This window comes from Gobius niger (genome assembly GCF_951799975.1).
Source record: "Gobius niger genome assembly, chromosome: 17".
Classification (NCBI taxonomy): Eukaryota; Metazoa; Chordata; class Actinopteri; order Gobiiformes; family Gobiidae; genus Gobius; species Gobius niger.
In genome coordinates this window covers 27,291,006-27,318,811 of record NC_136868.1, presented here as the reverse complement: position 1 = coordinate 27,318,811, position 27,806 = coordinate 27,291,006, and the positions used below count along the sequence as shown (strand labels likewise).

The following is a 27,806-nucleotide window of genomic DNA, read 5'->3' as shown; positions in this document are numbered from 1 at the left end:
CAGTTTCTACAGTTTGGTAGTCAACATAAACACAAAAGCATTGTTTTGAATGTTAGAACCCCTATATAAAGAACAGTCATTTCACTGGTGTTCTTAAAATACACGTTTATAACAGTTTTACATTGGTCATGTTGCATTTGAGTTATTTTTTTTACATTTTATTTCATGAAACAATACAAAAATAAGATATTTTTGGCAGTTACTGGAGTTAAAAGAACAAGTGTGTTGACTGCACAATACTTACAACACGAGGAAAATAAAGGTGTCATTTATGTGACAAAAAAAACAAAATAACCATCCAAACAGAATAAACATTGTATCTGCAACTGTGTTCCCTACAGAAGTGCTCACCTTTGCCTCAGAGACCTTGGAGTCTACCAACTTCTACACACTCAAACTTAAACGGCCTGCAGACACGCTGTAGCTACTGACGGCTTTAACTTAAAGGGGGGGTATTATGCAAAATGGACTTTTTGAAGCTTTCCATCATGTTATTATGTCATTCCCTCATTAAAAACATGCCTGAAGTGTTGCCTTGGCACATTCACATATTTTTGAGTAATCTGTAAAAACTCTGATGGCGGCCATTTTAGGGATAGGTTTGCCTGAGTCCTCCTAGGAACGCCCCCACCTCCTGGAGACGCCTCCGAGCTTTGGTCACCAGCCGAGTAACCAACCACTGCTCCTCAGCAGAACCCCCTCCCCACTGATGCCACAGACAGCGTGTGGAGGGGGCGTGTCTAAAGGCTCAGAGGTTCTTAAAGAGACAGAGGCCTATTTCAAGACATTCACTACAGCCATTTTGAGAGAGACATTTCATACAAGGCAGTTTTTGTAATTTACTGCATTTACAGACCAACAGAAGGTTTGCTCATCATTGTAGTGTGATATAGACTGGGGCTATGTCATTGAAAAAAGCAGAACACCCCCTCTTTAAAAAATAAAACAAAAAGAAAACCTGTCATACATAAACATATCGCCACACCCTCACACACTTGCAAGTCAAAAAAGTCAAAATGCTTATGACAAGTTTAACAAAGTTTTATGAAAATAATTATGTTTTTGTAGTAGCTAAATTTTGACATTTTTCCCAGTCTGACATTGTTTTGTAATGTACTCTCTTTTACCTCGCCGCTTTACTGATGTAAATCTATGATAAATAAATACCGTAGGCATTATCTTATAAAACAAAAGAAAAAATTTGAAAACCTGTCAAATGCACTTCAAGGATTAGTTTTTGTTTTACCATCAGCTCTTGTTTTCTGATTTTACTTTGATAAGGCCACCATATCATAGTTGGAATTTGTAAAGTTGGTGTACTTGTAGAAGGGCATGTACCAAGAACATGAAGTTACAGATGAGACGCTTTTGTGTATTTCATGCAAATGTTACTTTTCTTTAAGCTTCTAACAATGTTATGTTTCCTTCAAAAACATATCTGGAGTTGCATTTTGTTTCATGTTTGATGAACATTTGAGTTGGCCATCACCATCTCCAGATCCAAAATCATGAAGGCTGAATTGACTTGTTTTTATACGAACAGCATACATTATTTTTAAGATGTTTAACATGGAATACCAATGTTTAGGTGCCCAAAAAGGTGTCTTTCAATGGGAGCAGAATAGGGCAGGACTCATGTGAGTGGTTCCAATTGGTGGGGGCCATCCCCAGAGGTTTGTGTTTCTTAGAAGAAGAAGAAGAAAAAAAAGGCCATTGCGTGAGTGACTAATGGGTGACTTTGTGTTTGCTAATTTCTTTATTCATTTAACCTCTCTGTGAACAGCATTTTAACAAGTCATCATGCACTGTAATGGATTTAACTGGTGTTAGATGGTTACTTGCTATTCATTCAAGAAATGCATCATTTTTGCATTTTTTTCCCAACTGGAAACTGTTGCTAATAAGCTAGATTTGTTTTGCTAAGCGTTTTAGTCAACCAATAGCTGATCATTCTCACAGTATGTGACTGCAGATGACCAAAGCACACACGCGCTTGGCTAAATATGATACGTTTATGTCTATTAATGCTTTTTTATATCTCGTATTTGCTTGAGAGTGTATTCTCCCTCATTTAATCGATCAGTAGCTGCGTGTTGCTCCTCCTTTATCAAACCACCCCCAGGCGAACGCTCCAGACCCCACTGCAGAGGTGATCTCTAGTTTGAAACCCATCCTTCTGGGTGTGGCTGAGTTCAGGTAAGGATGTGACAACACGCCTGAACCGCTCCATACCGCCCTGTACTGCTTCTATGGAAAGACACCTTGGGCCTTTAAATTTGGCAGTGGTAAAGCTAAGCTCCCTGTTTTTGTTTACTTTATGTTAAATCCATAACCATAGATCATGTCGAGTTATCACACACAGCGTGACTTTGGTCTCTTCTGAAGCGTGAGGAGTGTTTTTGTTGCCCGGCCCAAAGCGAGTGTTCACTGTTGAGAGCACAGAGCTGGCTTCACGAGTGGCTCTTGTCGTAGTTTTTCACCATGCGCTTGATGTGGAACAGTTTGTGTCTCAGTCTGCGGCACTGCTTCTTTTTCGACTGGTATTCTGGCGTCTGCAAAACACACAGAGTCAAGTAGAATAACAGATTGAAGTCTTCTATAAGTATTACTTGAGGATGCATGTCAGGTGGGGTGTGTTGTCATCAATTCACGCACCTGCTTGAGGTCCTTTAGCTGATTATACTCCTCAGCAACAGCCTGAGGGAAAATAATCATTTAGAGAATGACAAACATGTCCAAATCTATACATCTAACATGGGACAATGACACAAGCTCAATGTAAAAACACATCGTAACATTCCACCTGTAGACACACAATATCAGAACAATGATCATAGTATTTATACATATTTTTTTATTTCCTGCAAATTAAATTCTGACAAAACTGCCGACAATGTCATAATAGAGACATCTCCTTTTTCAGGGGTGGGACATGTTTATAGTTGTAGGGGAACTGGAGCAGCCAGAGAAAACCTTAGCAGACGTGGGGAAAATGCACACTCTACCAGCAGTTTATTATTCATCTATTCTTTTATCATTTTAAAAAAGACCCTCACCACCAGGGAAAAAATATCGCACTTCAAGCTTCCATCAAACCTCAAAAACCCTGCAAAGAGTTGTACTAGTACCAAAGTTCCACCACTAGGCGGAGCCCCACACTTTTGTCAAGTCAAAAGGGAGGTGTTGACTTTTCCAGTATATAGTGTAATATCTGACCTGATATTTTGCGGAGGTTTCGTCCAGGGTGTCCAGCTGCCTGCTCAGTTTGTTCAGTTGGTCGTTGATATCATCCATGTCTGCACACATGCGCTTGTAGTCCTTCAGGTCTGCATCAAACTCCCTCTTATAGTCCTGTCTCTGGCCATCAGAGGTGATCGGCGGGTACATCCTGCACAGAGGTCAGAAAAGCTTAACAAATATTTATAATGAGATTTATTTTGCCACAGGGAAACACAAGGGGATATTACAGTTGGATCCAAAATGTTTAATAAATGAGTAAATCATGAGCAGAAGCTGTGGTTCACGGTCAAAGTCGCTTACTTGTTTATTTATTGGATTTAAAATGTGAGGATACAGCAAGGTTTGTTCTCTTTTACCACCAATGTGTTTTATGATTACTTGTTACTGCTTAGCCAAAAAAATAAGTAAAGTTGTCACCAAAAATGGTCACACACTCCTAAGTTTAGACAAACGTAATCATAATGTAGACTGTGTTCTGACCTTTATCACTGTGTAATAAGGCTGATTAACGCAGAACATGGTGCACCATATTCCGGGGGGCAAACCCTCAGACCTCCTGCCTTGTGGACTGTACCTGCTACATGTCACATTCAGGAGTAACTAAAGTAACTAAAGCAAACACCTTTTGTTACATAGGCAAAATCAATCTTTATCGGCTATACATCAGCGTAATGTAGACCAGAGTTCCACCACCTCCCAAAGTCCACTTTAACCACTGGATAAGCCTCTGCAATACCATAAGATTTAATTCCGTCCAGTGCACATATCCCACAATACAATTCCACTTGGTTTAACATGCATTTACTGAGTGTGGCGTAATCCAGCTTCACTCGCATTTATTCTTATTTCCCATAACCTCCACTGGGCTGACGTCTTCTACCTTTGGCCCACTTCTGTCCCTGAGCGGGACTGACTGGGACTGGATGCCTCAGGAGATTAGCCTCTGCTCGAACACGGCAGCAGAAGTCTGTTTTTTCTCCCCCACATAGACTTTTGTGCACACGCTTTCAAATTTAACCCCAAACTTACACCAGAGGCAGTGACAGGACGTGACAGGACGTGACAGGACGTGACAGGACGTGACGTACGCGTTTTCAAAGCGCCAATTTACACAGAAGTCAGAGCCGCTTCAACTACGCAAATATTTTCACGTTTATTTTGACACTTCATACCGTGTTCCTGTATTTGCACTGGTAAAATGCCAGACATGGCCACCGTATACGCACCCAAATTAGAACTCGATTCTAATTAAGTTGAAGCGTAGCGTAAATACGGGCGCCTAGCGCGCGTAAAACACTGACTGCTTAAAATAGAAAGCTATCTCACGCGCATGTTGCTTAGCTGCGCCTCTGGTGTAAATTCGGGGTAAGTCATTAATCTGATTTAATTTAGATTCAACTGATGAGAAATACACCACAGAATACTCTCTAAATTGAGTCAATTGTCAAGAGAGGCTGATTATTATGGGATATTTGCTTAGTATTTAGGTCTTATCCCCGAGGACTGTGGTTATTTGAGTGCAATCTGTCTCTCTGCCTAATAGCATTCACAGTCCGGACAGTAGAAAGGCTGCTTAGAGATGCATTTTCTGATTTAGTTATGACGACTAGGGCTTTGTAGTACATTACTGTTTGTGGAACCACGGCTTGGGCATCTTTGGTGAGGCCAGGCTTTCATGTCAAAAACAGGGATAAGAAAGACATTGCTTTCGTTCTGAACCAGTTTCCCCAACTGACCTGTCCCACTCCTCCATGTCCAGCTCGTTGCCCGTCTCCCCCCCGGTGGTGTACTCGGTCTCGTACTGTGACTCTTCCCAGTCAGGGTTGCGTCTGCGTCTCTTGCCTCGGTTGGCGGAGGGTTTCCTGCCTCCTCCGGTCTCCTCCGAGGGGCTGGAGCTGACCCTGCCGTGGGACACTTCAGAGGGCCGGCTTGTTCTCTCCGTGTACCTGCAGCATCAAGAATGAAGACATTCTTAGGTTAAAAGAGAAGGTTGTTGCAAATATGTGATCATAATCTCAAGCACATCTTTATCACTATCTTACGCTTTGTTGGTTAGAAAATACATTAACCATAGCCTAACATTAAAACGGCTAGAACAAAAATATCAAGTAATTTCACTTCAGGATTTTCACACAAAATCCCCCCCTACCACACTCCTCTTTCTCCCCTTTGCTGTGCAGCAGTGTCAATACAGAGGATAAAAAGAAAATGTCCACGTGCAGTTTTAGTGATTAAGCTTAGCAAGCAAGTGATTGAGAGGTGAGGAAAGCTTTTCCTCGATACGTGGACCTCAGGAGGAGCTTTTTGGGCGCAGTAGGAGCTCGTAAAGACCGAAAGATTATTCAAAGATGCACTTTTGGCTCGAAAAACACATCAGGTATGTTTCTGATGAGAGAACAACTTGTAGTGAGGTAAAAAAGCACTGTTGAGTCAATTTATCATAATACCCCTCTTTAACTTTTGTCCTGCTGACATGTAACAGGGACTTTAAGAGCACTCTGCTGACATATTTAAGGAACAAGAACCTTCAGGCCTCAGTGGCTCAGTGGTAGAGTGCTTGCCCACAAGCCTGATGGCTGTTGGTTCAACACCAGCTTCGACCAGTGCCTTTTGTCAGTGTATCCTCGGGCAAGACTTCTTATTCAACTTTCAGTAAGTGTGACTGTGATAGAATGTGGTCGGATTAGCCTAGCCACAGACTGGCAGCTACTTTCATGAGTCTTCCCCAGGGCAACTGTGGCTATAGAAGTAGCTCACCATCACCGAGTGTAATCGATCAATAAAAAGTGCAATATTGTGCATCTGAACTTCAATGTACACAGTTATGGAGATTACCTACAGTAAGTGATACTTAACTCACAGGTTCAGACAGAATAGACTGCTACTTAAGAGCACCACAAATGACTGTTGTTGCCCACACCTGCCTTAGCCCTGTCTGGGTCAGGGAGCATAAACAGCCCTAGACATTTTCAATAATAACTGCAGCACGGAGGAAACATGTTCCATTTTGGAGGGATTTACAGAGGAATCCAAATCCTCCGCTGAAGATATTAGATGTCCTTACAAGCGGCCAGTAGGTCACCGCCGCTCCTGTGCCTCACAAAACAGGACATCCACCATTGTTAAGTCCGACAGCACCACATTTCTCAAGTCAAGTGAAAATGTTGACATGTTTTGGTGCCAAGTTTGCCGATCCTAAACCAGGTCAATAAACAAAGATCACAATAGCTCTTACGACGGCTGATTCATGCACTCGTCAAGTACTTTTCTGTCAACAAACTGCTCAATAAACATGAGTGAAGTTAATCCGGCCACAGCTCAAAGGTCTCGTTTTGAAGTCAGCACTGGGACAATATGTTTCAATGGGTCTAAAGCACAGGGCGGTGATTAGATAGAGCTCCAGTCACATGGTACGGACTTGGGAGTTTTTGTGCAGTGCAGTGTAATGAAGTCTGGGAAAACACTGATCTGAAATGAAAAGGCTAAAGTCATGCTGAAACTGATTATTTATGACATTGTTTTGAGGCTTTGGAGACTCTAAATCTCTAATCTTTTCTCTTATTTATGTTTCAAAATGTTCCAATAGATTTTGTTCTAGTTTTGGAAATAGTTGGTGACTGAAATGTAATCAGTTCACAGTTAAATGTTGAAAGAAAATGACTAAACTGTGTTTGTTGTGAGCAGCGCACCTTTCCTAAGACCTGACTGTGACTTTACAGGGAGCGGGACGTCTTCAGCTCGTCTCCATGGAGATGTTGACTACAATCAGTCAAATATGAGATTTAAATAGGTTAGGTCCTCATCCAAATCCATTCTTTGATTACCCACTACAAAAAGAGCGTTTTCTGTGTCACGCTGGTCATAAGGAGAATGTTTTGTACTGGCAACAATAAAATACAACATTTTACACAGTGTAACTTTAAGTCTCACATGAAAGGTTTTTGCTTCATGCTATTTATTTATTTTGAGCTTTTTGGACCTTATTATAACATTGTTCCGTCATGACAAACACAGCTAGGGTGATGTTTGGTTTACTTGACGTTTGGATAATCATCATATTGAGTCTGTCCTCTTCTCTAGCGCCCAAAACGCTTTATAAATACAGTAACGCGTCATACCAGGGGACATGGCCTAGATGTAATGGGAATTTTCAGTATTTTTAGCCATTTATGGTGGACAATAAACATATTTAGCACACACAAATAAAGCCATCCTAAAATATGGATATATAAATGTTCTGACACAGCAAATCAAGTGCTGTAGAAATGAAAAACCAGCAGTTGAAGCTAGCATTAACATGTAGCATGACGCTAACGCTTTGCTCCACTCCTCTCCTATCAATCTATCTTTCTTTAAAAGAAAATATATTCCTAGTACAGCATTTGTTGAAGTAGTTTTGGAGTAATGAAGGAAAGAGAAGTTTGTTTTCCCCCTCGGGCAGCTTCGAACATGACCATAATGGGCGATTCTAGATACGCCGTCTATATCACTGATGTCATAGGGTAGTCCTCTCTTTTGATAAGAAAAGCTCCTCTGTTTTTCATGCCCATGCACATTCATCTGACCATTTCAGCACTCAAACTGTCTCCACTGTAAAGCTTGTCTCTCGTCCATGCTTCCTTCTTGCTAATGTAACAAACGACAGTGACTGTAACTAATGTATAATATCTGATAATCCTATGCTTGAATGCATATCTCAGGATGTGCTCGGAGGGTGACTCACTCATTGTTGTTGTAGGTGTCCCCATCAAAGGAGCTGCTGTCCCCTTTGGCGGCAGGGTAGGAAATGACGCTGTTGGCCGAGGCGTTGAGGAGTCCCGCCCCCTTCTCGGAGACTAGAAGAGTCGGGGCGTCCTGCACGCTGCGGCTTTCCTCCACATTGTTCACCTTTGGGAGGCAGGAAACAACAGGAACAGGCTCAGCAAACATAAATAAATAGAGAAAAATGCCACAAATCCTGAAGCTTTTCTCCCACACTGTCAGAATATCATATAGTTCACTATTCTTACATTAAAGTGGAGTGATAATGTATGAGTGAGGCGGTCCCTCAGCACTGATATATTCTATGTTTAATAATTTTAAATAATGTCTATGTGAAAAAAAGAAAAAGAAAGATACAGAGACACAGAGGCCAGAGTTGGTCAAGCTTTTAGTTTGCAGCTCCCTCTGAAGGCAGCAGTGGGAATGACAAGTTTCTGCTGACAGCGTGGTTAGCAAATCCAGTTGCTTGAAAAGTGGAGGACAGTTTTGTGTTTCATTTATGATGCAATATAATCCAGGAAGTACTGATCGGAGCGCCTCAGCAGACAAAACAACCAAATGAATATGTTCATTTTAGACAGTGGGTGAATGAAGTGAAATACTGCTCCAGGTACAGTATGTTTTTGATGACAATGCTATAACAAGGTTAAAATCTTACATAAGTTTATTTTGCATGTCTCCATCAAGCCAAAAAGCACATAAAAAACAATGTGTTTTTAATATTAAATGCTTCTAAAGTGTAATTTAAAGGCACACCGCGTAAGATTCAACCCAATAAACAAAACCGACATACAAGCATTTATTTTATGATAGATGTTTTCACCATTGAAAAATACCTCAACCAAACATGTGCTTTTGTGCTATGCGGCTCGCCTCTGCTAAAACATGACTACAACTTAACCGGGAGTGGGTACGTCTCCAGCTCGTTTCCATGGAGATGTCAGCTAAAGTCTGTAGAATTGAGAGTTGGACAGGTTATAGGCCCTCATCCAGATTCATTCTTTGATTATTCACTGCAAAAATAGGATTTTCTGTGTCGAGCTGGTCACTGAGAGCATGTTTTGTGTTGATGGCAACAGTGTAGCCCAAAATGTTACGCAGTGTGCCTTAAAGTAAGCTAGTTTCTCAAAGAAAAATAACTTTCTTAAGCGATTTATTGAGCCTATTTGCAATTTCACTTTGAAGCTTAGATGAGATCTTGCCTCGTGAGATCTGGCAGGGGGACTGCCAGTGACAACTATAAAAACATAACAATAAGGAAACAAAAGGATTTTAAAAAAAAAGGACGATAAAAGATTTGAAGAGTTAACTTCCTCCTTGCATTATACTTGCCATGTCTGCATCAGTGTAACAAGTTAACATTTCAAACAGATAAAACAAATGGTACTAAAGGTTGAAGGGAGAGTGGGGCGTGTAATTGTCCTCCTCCCTAACAAACCAGTGGATTGTGTGTTTGGTTCACCACAGTAAAGGTCTATAAACATGTGCAAGACGACCTGTCACCTACACCCCTGAAGACAGGGCTATTCACTGAACTTATTTCATCCATGTGCTCAAGGACAATGGGCCTGTTAAGCACTGTTCAAACAGAGATACTGTACAAAACAATAGGTGCATGTGACATCATTGTATTTAAAGGGGAAGATGGTTTAACACTGAGCAGGAAGACGGGGCAGGATTCCCAGAAGTTACAGATTGAAAATGCAGATCTGGGTTGATGATAATATAAAAGACGAAGAATGACAAATACATTTTTTATAGTTAGTCAAATCCCGAACATTTTCTGTTTGGACATTTCTTTCAAAAACAGTGAGTAATGTTGTCTCACAAAGGTGGGCAATCGTCATTTAAATTTACTCACACAAAAAAAGACTTTGACAACACTCTCCATGTTTGTGTAAGCTACTATATATTTTGGATTTAAAGTCTCTATGCCTGTTTTTTCTTTTTTATTACAAACAACGGAAGGAAGTGAATTAAATAGTTAGTTGTGGTCCAAACTCCTTTTCCTCACTTTGCTTCGTTTTTAGCCTTCCAATTCTTGACAGGCACAAGTTTATGAGCACGTTTAGCAACTTTCAGGGTCACTTTCACGTGAAATGCAAGAAAACTAGCCAGGAGTCAGGAAATTGATACAAATGCTTTATAAGTAGATACACATTATTATTTCCACAAATGTCGGAGTTTACAGTATACAAATCACCAGAAACAAAACTCTGGTTGAGGGCCTTTTAAAGGTGTCTTTCTTACAGCTGTGTTTTGTTTTTTGTGTTAAATTACATCCATTTTTCTTCACTCATAAAACTACTCAGTGCTCAAGTACATTTGTCCTTTTATCACGATCAAATATTTATTATTATCTCATTCTCAACACTATTACTTATCTATTGGGGTCACTAGTCTTTACTTAGACTTGAATGGAATAATTGAAATACCGTCAAAGCGAAAGAACTCTAACTTGAGTAAATATTTTGGCTACTCCACCCAATTCTGACGGACCAAGCCCTCCTCAAGAGCCTGAAACGTTTTTGATGCATGTTTGTACTAAAGACCCAGCCTATTCTACTACGGGAGTTTGACATTCTCTTAAGCGAAGGAAGCTGCTCTGTCAGATGTAAACAAGCTTTAGTCTGTGTTTCCTGCCTGAGAGCTCAAAAAACCATATGTCCAAGGAATGCACTCGCTCACATTGAAGCCTTTCCTCCGGTAAATAAATAAATCAAATTACAGACCAACAGGACCGGAGCGGGGAGCATTGTAGTAATAGATGACGTATTCGTGTAGCTGCAGATCGTCACGTGTGAATAGGATGAAGGAAGAGGTATTTTTTACGCCAGGACAAAGCATTTATTCTACAACTAGAAAATAATCAGACACCACATCTTTAAGACACGGTTAGCCTTTCTAGAGCTAAAGAAATGTTCCCCAAACTCCACAAATTCCTGCGAGTTGATGCTGAGCGCTAACCATGGGCCTCACCCCTGAACAACAACAGTCCTTTTGGGTGGAGGCAGAGCCCCCCGTGGCAGTGGCTCTCATGTGAAGAGCTGATTCACGGAAGAATCTCAACAATGCCCCTTCAGTGAGCGCCACAGCTGTAGTAGGCCCCACAGAGCATCCCCATAGACCTGGGCCCGCTGAAGCACGGAAAGGTAAAGAAAGGCTGGCCAACAGCAACATATATGCTTATTGTTCTATCATAACAGATCCATATTGTGATCTAAGGTTTTTGAAATTTACGTTCAGCCTGTAAAATACTATCTTTGTCCAAGTTTCTTTTAAGAATCTAAAGCTGTGTTTTAAAATCCCCCCAAAAAAATCTTCACCGAAACCAAAGGAGCCACTTGAATTAAAAGTACAATTTGGATGTCAAATCTTTGAAACTGCATTGGCTGTGTCAGAAGAAAATTAGATAAGATAAACCTTTATTGATCTCACAATGGAGAAATTATTACTTGTTGCATTCAGATCTCAGAAACACTCAGGGTGAGCAGAATAGAAAAGAAATGTGCAAACAATTAAATAGTAAATAGAGGTATCTTATGTACAATGACTATCAAAAACTTTAAGGGGGCAAAAAGTATAAACGGTAAAAAACAAAACAAAATAAGAAACAGAACAATAATAAAGGGGAGATGAGGGTCCTTCCCTTCAAAACAGATCAAGTAGTCACGGCCTTCATTCAGGCTATTTTATTTCTGTTTGAGCATAGAGTTTCATTAAACATATTGTTAGAGAATAACATTAAATCGCTATTTATCATACTGGGTCAAGTTGTACAGTCGTAGTATCTCTGTCGTAGCCTTGACTGTGGTGCTCAGGTGCCACTCTTAGCCACTGAATGTTTGATTGTGTATCAGTATGACGCTCTGAGAGGGTATTTATCCTTTTTCTGTGGAAGCATAGACAGATTTGAATGGCAGAACTAGCGCAATGTCTCGAGTTCATGTCCCCGGGTCCTGTACCGATGGTAAATAAACTTCTCCAGTAGAAGACATCCAGACTGCTGCCTATTCTTCATCTATCCTCTCGAACACCATTGTTAATTCTCTAACACACATGTCAAAGGGATCACGATGCCGTTTGCGTTAGAGCCAGCCCTGGCACAGTCTTACACTAAAGCCAATTTGAAACAGTGATTCACAAACATATTAGTCATGAACATACAGGACCTTACTGATAGTAGTTTGAGGTTACACTACTCCAGCCCAGCTCTGAGCCCTATACCCTCCTGCTGAGTCCCAGTGTGGTGGTGAGCTCATCCCCGGACACAGTGAGGCTGAATGAGGCCAGTGTGTGATCTCACTGGACCAGGACCGACTGCCTTGAGCCCGCAGAAAAGCTCGGGCTATTTTACTATTACTGGTGGTTAAAGGCAGAGCATATGGGATCTCTGCAGTCATTACACTTATATTAGCCGACGTAATCCCTTTTCAAACCACAAGATACATTTTCTTCCTGCATCGTCAGCTTTAATTAAAAAAAGAGTATTATACAGTAGGACTACGCTCAAAAAAGCCATCAGAAAGTATCCTATTTTAGAAAACTTTCAATACTTAAACATTCTATCAAGTCTGCGATTGTGCATTTTTACATGTATCACTTATGCTCCCCACAATGACTGTACTGTAGCGTGTCCTCTAGGGTCAACAATCGTGCCTTTACTTAAACCTGAGCTGTTGGTTGGCGCAGCTCAGATGACATCAGTGATCCTGGTACATTACCGCACACTGTTAGTCATAGGGCTGTACTGGGCTTCGCTTACACAACCCTGACTCTGCACTTCTGTCCACACGATGAGGCCACTCTACGGCCGATGGGCACGACTGTGTTCAGCATGTCCAGTCCTTTGAGTCAGCAGATACGGGCATTATCGTATCTGATGGATGAACAGCCTGTGTGAGCGTTCTGAGATTAAGGACTACATAAACTATAGTCCTAACATTACTCTTATCATGTTGCTTGGCCATTGACAGCATTTATACTGGGATATGGTTAAGAACATGCAAACCTAGTTCCAAAAGATATTATAATACAAACAAAATGAGTGTGTGTCCTGTTTGATATAAGCATCAAGGTTATCAGGTATGTAATTTCACTATAACCAGCCTGATACCAAGCAGCCTTACTGAGCTTTACAGTAAAGAGCTGTCAGCAAGCATTAAGAGACCTCAGAAATACTCACGTGTGCAGTACACAACATTTTAACCTTTAACAAGAATGACAAACCTTCAAACCTTCATAGACAAAGGTCCCATTATGTAATGCTGGTTAACCTAAGCATCTCCTGGTTCATATATATATATATACACATACATATACATATATACACACACAGTGGGTTGCATAAGTGTACATAAGCCCCCCTTTAACTTTTCCACATTTTGTCATATTATGGGCCATAAACACAAATATATTTAATTTAAATTTTATGTGAAAGACACACACTAAGAGACACACAATCATGAGGAGAAATGAAGATGATTTAGATTTTTTTTTATAAATAAAAAACTGAAAAGTGTGATGTGCATAAGTAATGCCCCCCTTTCCTTTTAGTGCAACCAACTGCCTTCAGAAGTTGAATGAAGATTTCTGAATGATCACACGTTGACCTAATGACTAAATAGAGTCTACCTGTGTGTAATCTAATCTCAGTTCAAATACGGCTGATCTGTGATGGTTTCAGGTCTGTTAAGAGACTATTGGGGAGCAGACAGCATCATGAAGTCCAAGAACAAGATAAAGTTATTGAGAAGTATAAAGCTGGGTTAGGTTATAAAAAGATTTCCAAAGCTTTGAACATCTCTCTGAGTACCATTCATGGTAGAGAGCTACAGCTCAGGTGGGGGAAACTGTACACAGAACAACAATTAGTTATACACTGCACAAATCTGGCCTTATGGCAGAGAAGCTAGAACAAGCTATTTTTGAAAGAAAACCATAAGATGTCCTGTTTTCTTCTTTGCCAGAAGTCACTATGTGGCCTACATGTGGCTTCTGGCAAACAGAAAACGGGACTTCTTATGGTTTTCTTTCAAAAATGCCACTCTCCCATAAGGCCAGAAAACCTACGGAGACACGGGGAGAACATGCAAACTCCACACAGAAAGGCCCCGTCCATGTGGGAATCAAACCCGGGACCTTCTAGCTGTGAAGCACGAGCACTAAACGCTGCACCACCGTGAGCAGCACAAATTAGGTCATTAAATTAAAGGGACTATACAGAGTTTAAAAATGTTAAAATGCTGTATTTTCCTCCCCCTACACGTTCCAGCCATGTCCTAATGTGTAGAATGAGGCCAGACCTGTTCACCACAACTGCCTCTAAAATCCTGCACTGTCACTCAAAAAGGTGTTACTTCGGGTCCGAAGTGCCGTCATGCACGAGCTTAATATAGAAGCTGCAGTTACACATATGACCTGATGTGGCAGTAGTGAGCATAAAATGGCACACTTGCATCTAGCCCCTTTAAGAATATTTTGGTCGTAATTACAACCAAACTGAGTGCACTCTTGAGTATCGAAATCATTTTTCACTTTGAACCTAAATGACCCCAGGACATTTGAGGGGTTTCTCTCCAGACCCAAACAGATTACACAGCTCTTTCCAACATAAGCAGTGACCTATAGTATAAACCATGGCCTATCACCTGCATCATTTAGATGGTTTTGGGTCACGTCAATGATCTACAAGCAGCTCGTTGTTGATATGAAATCTCAGGGCTCTCTGTAGAAACCAGCCCCATCCGTATCAGCTCGAGTGGTTAATGATTAGCCTGAGTGAAACCACACAGCCCCGCACCTAATCTGCCCTGACCCTGAGCAAAGTGACTGAGTTGGACCGGGCACTGTTTGGGTTCCACAATAGCTACCCAGGGCCATAAAAACTGATACACATCTATATCATAGACACTCCTTCAGACTTTCAACTCGGGGGAAGTGCATCGTCCAACATGTGACAGCGCTAAAGCGATGTCGATAGAGACCAGTAAAAATACTGAAGGATCAGCTGATCACATGCTATGTAGAGTTCTAATAGAAATAGTTTAGTTTTGGATGCCAAACTGTTTTGTTTGGGTTCAGGCCAAAATGATAGTGGATGAAGTGTTTTGATAGTTGGACACATGATTAATGATTTGAATTGAAATGAAATTCAGAAATTTGAATGTTGAAATCTGGGTTCCCGCTCAGTAGTTACTGAAATGCTCTCATTCCCATTAAATATTTATATTTACTAAATCCTCCTGAATACTTCCCAGGTCGTTAGCCTCCTAAAGTCAAGTGATAAGAGAATGTGTTTCCCTCAAATAAAGCCCTGGTTCCAGTTGATACAACAGGACACCAAAAAAGAAAGTGAGATAAGTTGGAATTTATGGTGGCCATCCTTTGGACCAAAACGCTCTTATTTGTGCACGCCATTTTACGGACGAATGCTGCGTAAACAAGGCCTTATTGGACTGGAAAAAAACCAGGCACAGTCTCAAGATATAGAGACATTTACAGAGGCATTTTGCTCAAGGGCAGGTCTGAATCAATTCCGGCTTAGGACCGGACCTAAATGGCTCTTTTCTATTTTCAAGTTGCAATGTTTAAAGTGTTAACTAATATTGTAGAAGCTTAGCATGTCTCCTTCTAACATAATCTCTCACTAGCATTTACGAGAAAAGTCAACAGCTCCAAGGAACTTTCTTATCACACAAGTTCAGTGTTTTTCAACTGTACCATCCTCCTCTTTTATCATTCATACTGCAATCAGCAGCAGCCTATTTATATGAGCAATGTAGCAGGTATGAACTCTGTGACTAACTCGAGAAAAACATCAAAATAATCCACCCCAAAACAAGAATCTTTACAATTCTACGGCACAAACACCGATGCTGAGTTTAGGTGCACAAAAAAAAAACACACAAGAGTTGAGCAATCTTTCAAGTAATCAAATCAGCACAGATTTAAACTGTCTCTGACCCTGTCTGGCTGCCCGCAGTAAGCTCTGTAGAACATTTCAAGATGAATTGTGATTTTGGTCCTAAATCCTTTGTAAAGCAGGCTGTACTAAATACTGTAGCTGTTGTGTTCCTTACCCACTCCTCCACGTCCCTGCCCTCCGAGGCCTTTCCGCCAACCAGGGGCTCCTCCCAGTAGATGTTGGGTTTTCCGTAGCGCCATATCTTGCCCCTGGTTTTGTGAGCGTAGAAAGCAGCGACTCCCAAAGCGATGACAACCAGGAAGCCGCAAACCATGGCAACTCCCTGAGAAGGATGAGACAGAAATATGGGCAAAAGCTGTGTGACTTCAGACGGTGATCTTACGTACATGACACATGTCATGTGAGGCCGGAGGGTCAATAATAATAATGCATTGGTTTTATATAGCGCTTTTCTGGACACTCAAAGACGCTTTACATTGCACTATTCATTCACTCCATACTTGGTGGTGGTAAGCTACTATTGTAGCCACAGCTGCCCTGGGGTAGACTGACGGAAGCGAGGCAACCAGTCTGCGCCATCGGCCCCTCCGACCACCACCAACCACTCACTCACTCACTACATTCGCTAGGCTTCCTGGTGTTACTAAACGGTCTCCCATCCAAGTACCGACCAGGCCCTTCCCTGCTTAGCTTCCAAGGTCTGACGGGATTGGGCATCGCAAAGGCGGTATGGCAACACAAAGGCGGTATGGCAACACAGGCAGGACAAACCCATTCAAGGGAAATTATAACAACAAAATAGAATGAACAGCACGTCATTGATCCAATTCGATGAGGGTTAAAGCCACACTGCGGAGCATTGAGCAACTGATCTGTGGTAATACTCAAAACATAAATAAACCAATATTGTCCCGCCCCGAGCACAGTTACGAGTCAAGTCTTTGTAGTTTATGTATTGGGTAAATTGTGATGCAATGGGCTCTATGCACAGTGACCCCACGTGATTTCTGCCTGGACAGTCAGCCAGACGCTGTCCTTCCTGTCCGTTTTCTCTTCCCATTAAAAATGAGCAGGTCCCACAGAAATGAAGCAATAGCTCAAGATTTGGTAAAGGACAGCGAGTAAAAGTTCGGATGTGACTGGAGCAGGTTAGAAAATATTACGTGAGACGTAACGACTTCACTGTTCATAACGGTGGATGTTTTTGTCTTGAGGCTAACGCGGCTAACAAAAGAAAAATTAAATCTAGCGCAAAGTTTTGAACGAGCCTGCGCAAAAAAGAATCTTCCTGTAAGTAGTTTAAATAATATTTACTTGTTTACATGTTATATTAGCATTTTTTAACACTAGCCTTTAGCTCTAAGATAAAAGCTCCGCCCTTACGACAGCTGGCGTTTCCTTTGGGTGCTGGATTCACAGCGAACATGATGTTTGTAACACGTTTCTGTGACTGTCCATCAGTAACTCGTTGTCCTTAACCAGATCCTGAGCTTCTCTATATTTGTGTGGGACCTGCTAGTTGTGAATGTAAACGATCGGCGACAGGAAGTCCAGCGACTGGCTGACTGTCCAGGAAGACGTCACATGGTAAAACTGTGCATATAGCCTATATGACTTATGAAAAAAGGTTTGACTTATTTTTGTTACAAGTACCACTACTAGATGCCCTGAGACTGATAGACAGAGAGAGGGCTGTGAACCTGCGCCAAAGGCCTCTTAGATTATAGTCAGTCATAGGACATAGGATTACTCCACAAATACTTTCACAAATGCTGAAATATGGATGTATTTTCTACCAAATACAGATACTGAGACATGGAAGGGAACAAATGGTTACGACCTAAATCTGTACATATAACACTGACCGCTAACCATAAATCTAATGTTATCTTAATGCTAACCTACAGCAGCTCAATTATAGAAAAAATAATAATCAGGATTATTTTAGAAACGATTATTTGTTGCCTTTAAAAAATATAAATTATTTTATTATTATTTTTTAATTAAAACAACTATTCAAATATTTTCTTTGGACAATTAAAAAAAAGTCCAAACTATATTAAATATGCTCATGTTTCTAAAGCCCTCACACCTGCCCAAGCAAACCAAGCTGCAGTGATGACATCATCACACAGCGCTGTTTATGTCAGACCAAAGCATTTGCCAGTAGCAGGCGAAATGTGAAGGGAACAGAAACAATCATCCCAGCAGCATCAAATGATACGAGTTTGCGTTGAGCTCCGTTAAGATCTGCTCCTGAAGAAGAGTTTTAGACTCTTGTGTTGTAACCAGCGCCTGGGCAAAGGATAAAGAGGCTTCTAAACTTCGGTTCTCCTTTCAGCAAAAGGTGAGCACTTATCAGTAGCGTTATCTCAAGAGCTACGTATAAAAATTGTTATTTTAATATTACAATATTATTATATCCGCAACAAATACAACAGTTCATCACGCTGCACTGGTAGTTCAGCAGATCAGACACTCACACAAACAAACCGTGCAGGAGGGACTTTAATAATCGATTTTTCACGATTTTTGAAATCGTTAAGTGTAATAATTAAAATTGTAATTGATTTTAGATTAATTGCACAGCCCTGTGCTAACCGCTAGCTTAGAGTGACGTTTTTTTCACTCCATGATTTCCACAATGTCCCACCATAACATACTTCCGTCTCTATCTATCTAGAGACGGAAGTATGCTCCAGCTAGAAATGAGTTGGAGCCGCAGCTAAAACCAGCTTTAAAACAACTACATCACATAAAGCTACGGTTATCACTGTCAGCGTTGTGTCAGGGCGGGTCTCACCTCCTGGGGGTCCACAAAGCAGTAGTGGTAGAGGTACTGGTTGTACATGGGGAAGCCTCCCACCCCTCCCATCTGAGAGTAGCTGGTCCCGTACATGCTCTGGCACATCATGAGCATGGGGTTGTACATCATATTGGAGGAGCCCTGAGCCATGGGGTTCACTCCCACGATGTAAACGATGCTAATGATGCCCTGCAAACAAGGAGAAAGCTTCAGCATAATAACGTTAACATGCAGAGAAACTCTGTCCAAATGTCTATGTGTAAAGAAAATGTGCCGCTATATTGGGGAAAAAGAGGCTGTGTGTCAGTTGAAAAGTGTGCTCCAGACCAGTGGTCCCCAATGTGGGAGCCGGGATCCCCTGGGGGTCGCGGGACACTGAAGTGGGGGTCACAAGATGATTTGAGACAATATTTTTTTTACAAATCTGACACTGAGTTTGATGTATTCTTAATTGAAAACAGCATATTGTCATGGAACTAAGCCAAATGTGGAAATACAGGATCCAAACTAATAATAATAATTGCTGTGAAGCACGAGCACTAAACGCTGCACCACCGTGAGCAGCACAATTAGCTCATTAAAGTAATAATGTTTTGACATAATTAAACAACATTTTAAAAGTTTTATATTTTTTCTTTAAGATAATTAAATGTTACAGAAGGGGGCCCTAAGTTGTTGGTTGAGTGATTTTGGGGGTCGTGGCCTGGTATCGAGAGACCTTTTGAGTGTTTTCATTGCAAAAAAAAAAAAAAAAAAAGGTTTTGTCAGGGCTATTTTACATATGTTAATTAAATCTAATTCTTGATAGAAATCCCTATTTTGAAGGATAAACCATATGTTTTTGATGAAAAGCACAATATCGGCCTTTGACCTTTTATAAACATCAATCCAACTTCAATCCATTTGGTTTAATCCATAGTAACGTTAACCACGTGAAAAGGAAGTGACTTTAATTACCTGCAGGATACCCATGATGACGCTGGTTATGAGCAGAGCCAAGAAGTACTTCCTGCTTCGAACGGTGGGGGACTTGGAGAAGCTTGTGATGAAAAACGCCAGTGACCCAATAAAGTTAATGGCCGCCATCGCAATCATGGCCGTTTTGGCGGAGTACGGCGATACGTAGGAGCCGCCGTAACCCCCATAGTTACCGTATCCGCTGCCGTAGCTTCCATAACTAGAACCGTACCCGCCGCCGGGGTATCCGCTCCCGTAGCCCATCCCGGACCCGTACCCCATGCCGCCGTATGCGTAATTCATATCCCACATGAGAGTCGAGGCCACGCAGGCAAATATGGCCACGCACAGAACTATGACTGTGGCCATCATGGCTTTGATGATCCCGGGAGGGGACAGCCATTTGTAGAAGTGCTGCGGCTTTTCCTCGATGTAGTAGGATCCCGGGGGAGGTGGGTACGGGTTGTAGTCGTCCTGCGTGCCCTGGAAGCTGCCCGGAGGTCCGTACCCGTTATTGGAAGGTGGGCTGTAGACCGGGGGGCTGTCGTAGTGCTGCTTGTCAAACATGGCGGATCTAGAAGGACAGAAAACAAAATCAAGTGTTATGAACTACGAGGAGCAGTGCGTGCCTTTTCCTCTAACCTAGATTTGACTAACACTATGTAGAGATATGGATAAGAGGGTGTGGAGGTAATGACGCTTGCTAACAGATTCTGTAAATGTTTGATCACTTCAAACCAAGTGTCAGTCACGAGGGCGGTGCACTTTCTTCCAGGTAATTGCAGCTACACAGCAAACAGTTATCATGTATCGGAGGCACTTGGTGAAAATGAATGGCTTGACCTTAGATTTGAGGACTCCGAACTGGCACTGCGACGTCGGCACCAGGACGGGGAGAGGGCAGAGGGACAACAATGCGTCCCTTTTGCCTCGTCCCGCGCCGTAGGAGTCTTTCTCCCGCCCCCCCACAATGCAAGACACGCTTTGAAAGCGGCGCCACATCCTGGCACATAATATTGTTTTCGGACGGCTTTTGAATCTTGCAAAAAGGGTTCAAGGTCAGCGATGTCGGGAACAATGGGCAATTCTTCTGCGCTTTTTAGGGAGTCGACGTCAGGGAGTAGTTACAAATTGGACAAGAGTTTACAATTTTTCTTTTTCTTGTGTCAGCATTATTTTTCTTTGATGTGAGCTCAGCGAAGGAGCCAGACATGCTACTTTGAAACAACAGTAGCAGCAGAACAGCTACTACCTTATCAACACAAGGTCAATCTTTAACACAGACTGTCCAATAATGTTTCACTTGGCTCATTCCTATTCGCTAATTAAGTCTATCTTGGACAACAATACTATGAGAGGCCACTTTGCTGAATTGTTCAAGTGGTTAAACAATGTATGAAGATATCATTATGAACATGTATATGACTACAATGTACACTAAGTTTAGTATTGATTGGAATCTGCGTATCCATTTTGACGACTCTTTACATGTGTTGTGTCATAGTGACCCCACATTCTTGGAAGGCGTGTTGGCGGGACATCTATAGCCCATTTAGCTATCGGGGCCGTTCCTGTCTGAGAGTGGTGCCTGGCAGTGTAAACGGAGCCCAGGCCAGTGCCATAACTCTGGGGCTCTTTGTGCTCTGTGGCAGCCTCTGTGGAGCAGGTCTCTCCGGCGTAGACACCTACCCATTATACCTCAGCCATTCCTCCCCATCCTTCACCCCGCTCACCCCCCCCCCCTCCCTCCACCGGGGCCATCTGTAACTTTTGTCTTTGTTTTCGGGGGCAGGGGAGGCAGAAGTCAAGGCTGCTCCTCCCCAGAAACGTGTTGCCATGGATCCTTGTGGTTAGAAAAAAAGCTTGGCCCGTAGTTGTGGGAGGACGGGACAAGGGCTGCTCTGTGCTGCTGCGCTGCTGTGCAGAAGGAGGGAGGACAGGTGGAGGAGAAATGCCCCGCAGCGGTATCGGCTGACCTCGCTTTTGTTGTTTAACTCAATGTTTCAATTATAAGCTCGTGTTTAGAAGTTATTACTGGAACTGAGCTGATGAGTGTCAAGTGTTTAGTAACATTTCCCTTTTCACGCTGAAGGAGGCCCACCTTGACAGAAATTTAAACAGACTTAAGTGCAAGAGCTTTTACCTGCCTTTTATACTTTCATCTGCTTGCAAATGACAAAGAATCACTTGGAAAACCACTTAACTGGTTGCACTTTCTAACCCGCAAACACAGGAGGGTCCATGAGGAGATGCTGGCAACACCAAAGGACACGCGGGCATTTGCAGATTTTGATAATGTGGTATTTATGGGGAAAGAACAATTCAACTATGAGTTTAAACAAGATAGTGTGGAGATATTTGTCTTAACCTTGTCATATTTAATGCTGAGTTTAATTTTGACCCAGACACACTTTGTACAATTAGATTTGACGAAGGACAGCAGATACAGTACGCATTGCTTTGTCAACATAGCCAGGGCTGTAACAATTATATAATGCTCTGTAAACTCTGAAAGCAGAATGTCGCATTTCTGATCAGTGAAACTTCGGTTTATTGCTGGTTTTGCCCGATAAATCTGGCTCTGGACACGATCCGACGCTCCTCTGACTTCCCCAATTGAAATCTTCAGTTTTATGGATACACAAACGTTATTCTGTTCATGCCAATTATACATCGATTGATATGAATCTCCCAGAAGTGTCCGTTTCTGTAGAGCTCAATTGTTCATACGTCCTTTCCCTTCCATAAGTTGTACACGAAGAAGAAAAACATTTACCATGGGTAGACTAAAGATGGAGTATTATGCTTTTTGCAGATATTTGGTGCTAATCTTAAACATGCCTTTATCACAATCGTACACTTGTTGTTGGTTAGAAAATGTAATATTGATCTATAACATTTTATATTCTCGTTCTCCCCTTCGCTGCACAGCTGTTTCCAAGAAGAGAAAAAAAGAGTCCGCTAATGTGGCTGTAGTGAAGTTATGGCCAGGGTTTTTTACTTAGTGAAAGGTGAAAGGATTAAGCTTAGCAAGAGATCGAGAGGCGAGGAAAGCATTTCCTGGAAACGTAGGACGTCAAGAGGAGCTTTTTGGGAGCTGTCGCCACTGGACAAGATTCAAAGATTACTCATAGATGTGCGAGTGGGTCCAAACACAGCTCCAGGGAAGTCTTTGATGAGGAACAACAATGTAGCATGGAAAAAGCTCTAAAAAGTTGAATATTTTAAGGTGTTCCAGGTGTATAAATCCATCTTCCAAACTGCACAAACATCAAAGGCTAATTCAAGCAAGTGAATCAACTTTTTATGCAAATTAAGAGTTCTAATTGTGAAATGTGGTGTTTCCATCACTTGTTGCTTGTGTAAAATTTGTTTGCATATGATTATACTCCAGTGATCATATTTAAGATTTAAAACTGTGGTTCTCAGCTGGTGTGTCTGGACCCAAAAGTGGGTCGTGTAACTGAATCGCTACTTGAGCTTGTTCAAATGGCTGTTATCATGTTGTTTTTATCACCATTTCAGCTTCTCTTGCTTATTTAATTATTATTCATCAACATTTTTCCATTACATTTTACAAGTCTTTGTCATATTTGGGTTGCTGCTTGCCCTCATCCCAGGGTGATTGTGTGTCCCGACGGAAGACCAGTAGAGAACCACTGATTTAAAAATGAGAAAGAAAACTTAAAGAGGGGTATTATGCAAAATCGACTTTTTCAAGCTTTACATCATGTTATTCTGTCATTCCCTCATTAAAAACATGCCTGAAGTGTTGCCTTGGCACATTCACGTATTTTTCAGTAATCTGTAAAAACTCTGATGGCAGCCATTTTAGGGATAGGTTTGCCTGAGTCCTCCTAGGAACGCCCCCACCTCCTGGAGACGCCTCCGAGCTTTCGTCACCAGCCGAGTAACCAACCACTGCTCCTCAGCAGAACCCCCTCCCCACTGATGCCACAGACAGCGTGTGGAGGGGGCGTGTCTAAAGGCTCAGAGGTTCTTAAAGAGACAGAGGCCTATTTCAAGACATTCACTACAGCCATTTTGAGAGAGACATTTTATACAAGGCAGTTATTCTAATTTACTGCATTTACAGACCAGCAGAAGGTTTGTCATCATTGTAGTGTGATATAGACTGGTGCTATGGGCATAATACCCCCTCTTTAAGAGGCTCAACAGTGACTGGAATGCTTCTCTGATTTGATGCAAATGGTTCACATCCGGCGCTTACAGCTTACAATACATATGTATATAAGACAATATTTCAAACTTGCAAGCCCCTGTTTCAATAAACAGGCTTCACTAACTCAATACATCTTTACATGACCTGCAGGTCATACACATTTACAACAATACTGCCAGACTTTTTGAAGTGACACTATTTCCATATCACATCCCTAGAAAGCATTGGACAACTCAAGTGAGCCAGAGCAGGAACAGGTGAGGAAGGTTAAGGAATTCTCTCATTGATCGGATAATGGGAGTGAAGCATATTTGAGTGCAAAAGCACAGAGGGATTACCGGCTGAACGGCTCCACAAATACTCTCTCTCTCTCTCACACTGACTGTCAGAGCTTCCACTGTTGGCCTTTGACACAAAACAAGGGCATCTCCTTGAGTTTCAGAAGGAGAGGGAAGTCTCATAAATTATACAGATAAGAACATGCCATTGTTGCACCTCGACAATGGCGCAGGGTTATCGGGGTGGGCTCAGGTGCAACTGGATAAGATTAAGATAAGAGCGATGTCCACAGATGCAAACCCAGGCCGTCCATTGAAGCGCATGCTTTAGCCCCAGCGGTTTTCAACTGGTCATCAACTGGCCAATCATTCATCAGCTCTGAGTCAAGCACTGAATTTGATATATCATGTAAAATAGAAGAAGAATCAGAAATTGTGATAAGCAAAAACCCCATGACATTTGATGTCATTTTGTCAGTCGATTACTTTTTCTAGGAAGTTCTCAAGACACCGAAAACGATTCCATGACCCACTTCTCGGTTCTGACTCGCCAGCTGAGAACCACTGCTTTAGGCCATTTGTTTCTTACTACATCCCAGCAGCCTGATCACAGACTATGGAGAGAAGCGTTTACTCGGACTACTACATTCATGTACCTACAATGTTTGTTTTTTATTATTCTGTGCCACATTACCAGAGGCGTGTAGAGTAAGAGTAACTACTACTAACTAAATACACTACTTTGAAATAATTTTACTCAAAAATGTTACTTGAGTACTGTGAGTAACGGACTGAGTGAAAAAGTCTGATCTATTTTTCAATGACGCCATAACATTTGTGAAAGATAATGTGGAAATTGAGATATTTCCAAAGAAAATTCTAAGAAAATGGCATGAAAACACAGACTTTCCTTATAGATCAAAACGAGGCATTTGCCGATTAAATATTCAGTAAGTACGAAAAAAAGTACGATTACAGATACTTCGCACCACGACACAGTTTTTCCTTTGAACCACATAAATGTCTGAAATTGTCTTTAGAGTGGACACGCTTGACCGTATTATTTCACTATTTACCGGAGGCTCAGCTCATAACAAACACATGATCATAATTGGGTCAGGATGGGGTCAGGCGTCCACACAGAAGTCATTTTGAGCCAGTGTTTGGAGCACAAGTCTCGGGTCAGGTCAGACGCCCACCGCTGCGGCCTCAGCACAACACAACAACCCTCACTCATCCGCAGCTCGCCAAGGCATTCCACCCGCGCGCTCGCACAGTCACATGTCTGCATCTGTCCCGAACTGTTAGGCTCAGACTGGGGGAGTTACTGCGAAAAATGACTGAGTTTACAGGGATGAAGTACCTCCAGCTGCATCAGTTATTCACAATGGCAGTTTAAGTAAGTTGCTCCAAAGAGTAGAAGGGTGATAATGAGGGGCTTTTTGGTCAAAATAGCAGCACACAAAAAGACACATGCCTTTTCCTCACTTGCACTGCAGAGAAATCAGATGCTATGAGTTTACACGTAATCTGGAAATCAAAAAAATCCAGACTCTGCATGTACCCTTAATCTTTGGTCTGTTCACCTCTTGCAATCTAGGTGCGCCTGAAATGTTCTTAGTAATTCTAGTGCTCTCAGTACATTGAAAAGGTGAAGAAAAAAACCCCACAAACCTATGTTTCATCAATTTTGGTACTGATCTAGGCTAATGGATCACTTCTATTTAAAGGAACTATACAGAGTTTAAAAATGTTAAAGTATTTTCCTCCCCCTACTTGTCCTAATGTGTAGAACGAGCCCAGACCTGCCTCTAAAATCCTGCACTGTCACTCAGAAAGGTGTTAATTCGATCCCAAGTGCCGTCATGCGCAAGCTTAATATAGAAGCTGCAGTTACCATCAGACCTGAGAGGGCAGTAGTGAGCATGAAATGACCAACTTGCATCTAGTCTCTTTAAACAAAGCAAAAGGTCATTCTTTTAGTTTCTCCGCCGATGTAAAAGAGCAGGCTACAAGTAAATCAGTTTAAATCTAATCAGTTAATGCGAAGAGCTCCAGCAATCAGGTAAAGATCACATTTTGGGAGTATATAAACCGAAACAATGAACCTAGCTTTTATATTTTAAGTGGAATGATTTAAATTTTAAAGGCACATTACGCAACATTTTGGATTGTACTGTCACCAAATACAAAGCATACAAAAACATAAGAAACATGCTGCTAGTGACATAAAACACAGCTATTTTGGCAGTGGGTAATCAACTCCGTTAACTAGGAAACCTATAGATGGAGATTGTTTTTATTGATTCTATTTGTTTTCAACTGTGAAGCACTTTGAATTGCCTTGTGTATGAATTGTGCTCTACAAATAAACTTGCCTTGCCTTGCCTAGATACAGACGGCATCTCGTCATAGAAGGGGGCGTGGCTTCGCCGAGGGGGAAAATAGAATCTTTAGAGAAACACAATTTTTCACTCTTTTTAGCCGTTTTCTGGTGGAATATGAACTTATTTATCACATAAATAAAGTCAAGTGTAAATCGGGCCCATTTGGATATTTTCTCACAGCAGATTGTTCAGTAGAAGTGAAAAAACGGCAGTTGTAGCAAGCGCAAGCTAACCGTTAGCATTAGCCCGATGCTAACATGTAGCATCAAGTTAGCATTCTCCGTTATTTATGTATTTATGGGCTGTTGAACCACTTTGCTCCTCCCCATGTCTTTGTATCTTTCTTTAGTAGAAAATATTTTCATAATTCAGCGTTTGTTACAGTAGTTTTTGAATAATTAGAGAAAATAAAAAAATAAAAATAATTGTTTTCCCCCTTAACTGTTTTAAAAAATGACCATATATAGGCGATTCCAGAGATGCCGTCTGTATCTATGGGGAGCTCATATTTGGCTGCCTTTACTCAACATCTCCATGGAGACCAGCTGGAGACGTCCCGCTCCCAGAGAAGTTAGTCTTTTTTTGGTGTTTTCAACAATAAACAATAGCCAACAATAGGCTAAATAAACTCTTGCATTTCATTTACTATTGAGGCCTATTGGGTCAAACGCCACACTTGAACAAAGCAGATTATTTTAGAGGCTCAGTACAAAGTAACGAAGCAAGACATCAATCACTAAAGAACCACCAGAGGTACAAACGCGAAACATTTGGCTACACTTGCGCGTGAAACAAACAGTAATAATCCATGTAAACCAGAACGAGTCGAGCTCATCTCCCCTTCATTACTATGACACAGTTAAACCGTATTAAAACTATTGCACCAGCCCGCTTTAGCGCGAGACAGCGGGACAATGGGGGGGGGGGCACCTGCAGCAAATCCTGCGTGGAAAATACGCGGCTCAAAGGTGAAACTAACGGGACTGGGACGAGGCAAACTTCAAAACAAGACGACGTACAGTATGTTTGAGGACAGAAAAGAAGTGACGCAGAGTTAAAATGACAAACAGTTAATGATAAGTCTTACCTGCAGCCAGAGGAGCGAGACTCGGCCAACTCCTGCACCGTTTCCTGTAAAGATCCCCTCCTTCAATTATGGGGTCCTTGAAAATGGAGGAGGGGGGGGAGAAAAGCGTAATGTTCAACAGGTTTTCGTCGGTGAAAAGTTGAGTTCGCCCCAGTCTTTTGGATTTGCAGCGTCTCTCTG

General features: G+C 41.7%; 1 protein-coding gene across 1 annotated transcript; it reads right to left on the bottom strand.

Moving 5' to 3' along the window:
• Nucleotides 1-1,689: 1,689 nt before the first annotated feature.
• LOC306976713 (occludin) lies at nt 1,690-27,806 on the bottom strand. The gene is made up of 9 exons (XM_079574757.1): nt 27,627-27,806; nt 19,692-20,265; nt 18,732-18,923; nt 16,083-16,250; nt 7,964-8,127; nt 4,977-5,186; nt 3,217-3,388; nt 2,656-2,697; nt 1,690-2,552 (listed from the first exon to the last, which is right to left on the bottom strand). The coding sequence occupies exons 2-9, from the start codon at nt 20,256-20,258 to the stop codon at nt 2,451-2,453; spliced, it is 1,617 nt and encodes a 538-aa protein (XP_079430883.1). The 5' UTR covers nt 20,259-20,265; nt 27,627-27,806; the 3' UTR covers nt 1,690-2,450.

What these genes read in the sequence shown, in the direction of transcription:
- LOC306976713 (XM_079574757.1), bottom strand. Translation starts at nt 20,258, where the DNA reads ATGTTTGACAAGCAGCACTACGACAGCCCCCCGGTCTACAGCCCACCT. An exon ending in GACACCTACAACAACAATGA is followed by an intron (nt 5,187 to 7,963) that starts GTGAGTCACCCT and finishes TTGATGCTGCAG; the next exon opens with GTACACGGAGAGAACAAGCC. An exon ending in AAACCTCCGCAAAATATCAG is followed by an intron (nt 2,698 to 3,216) that starts GTCAGATATTAC and finishes ATTTTCCCTCAG; the next exon opens with GCTGTTGCTGAGGAGTATAA.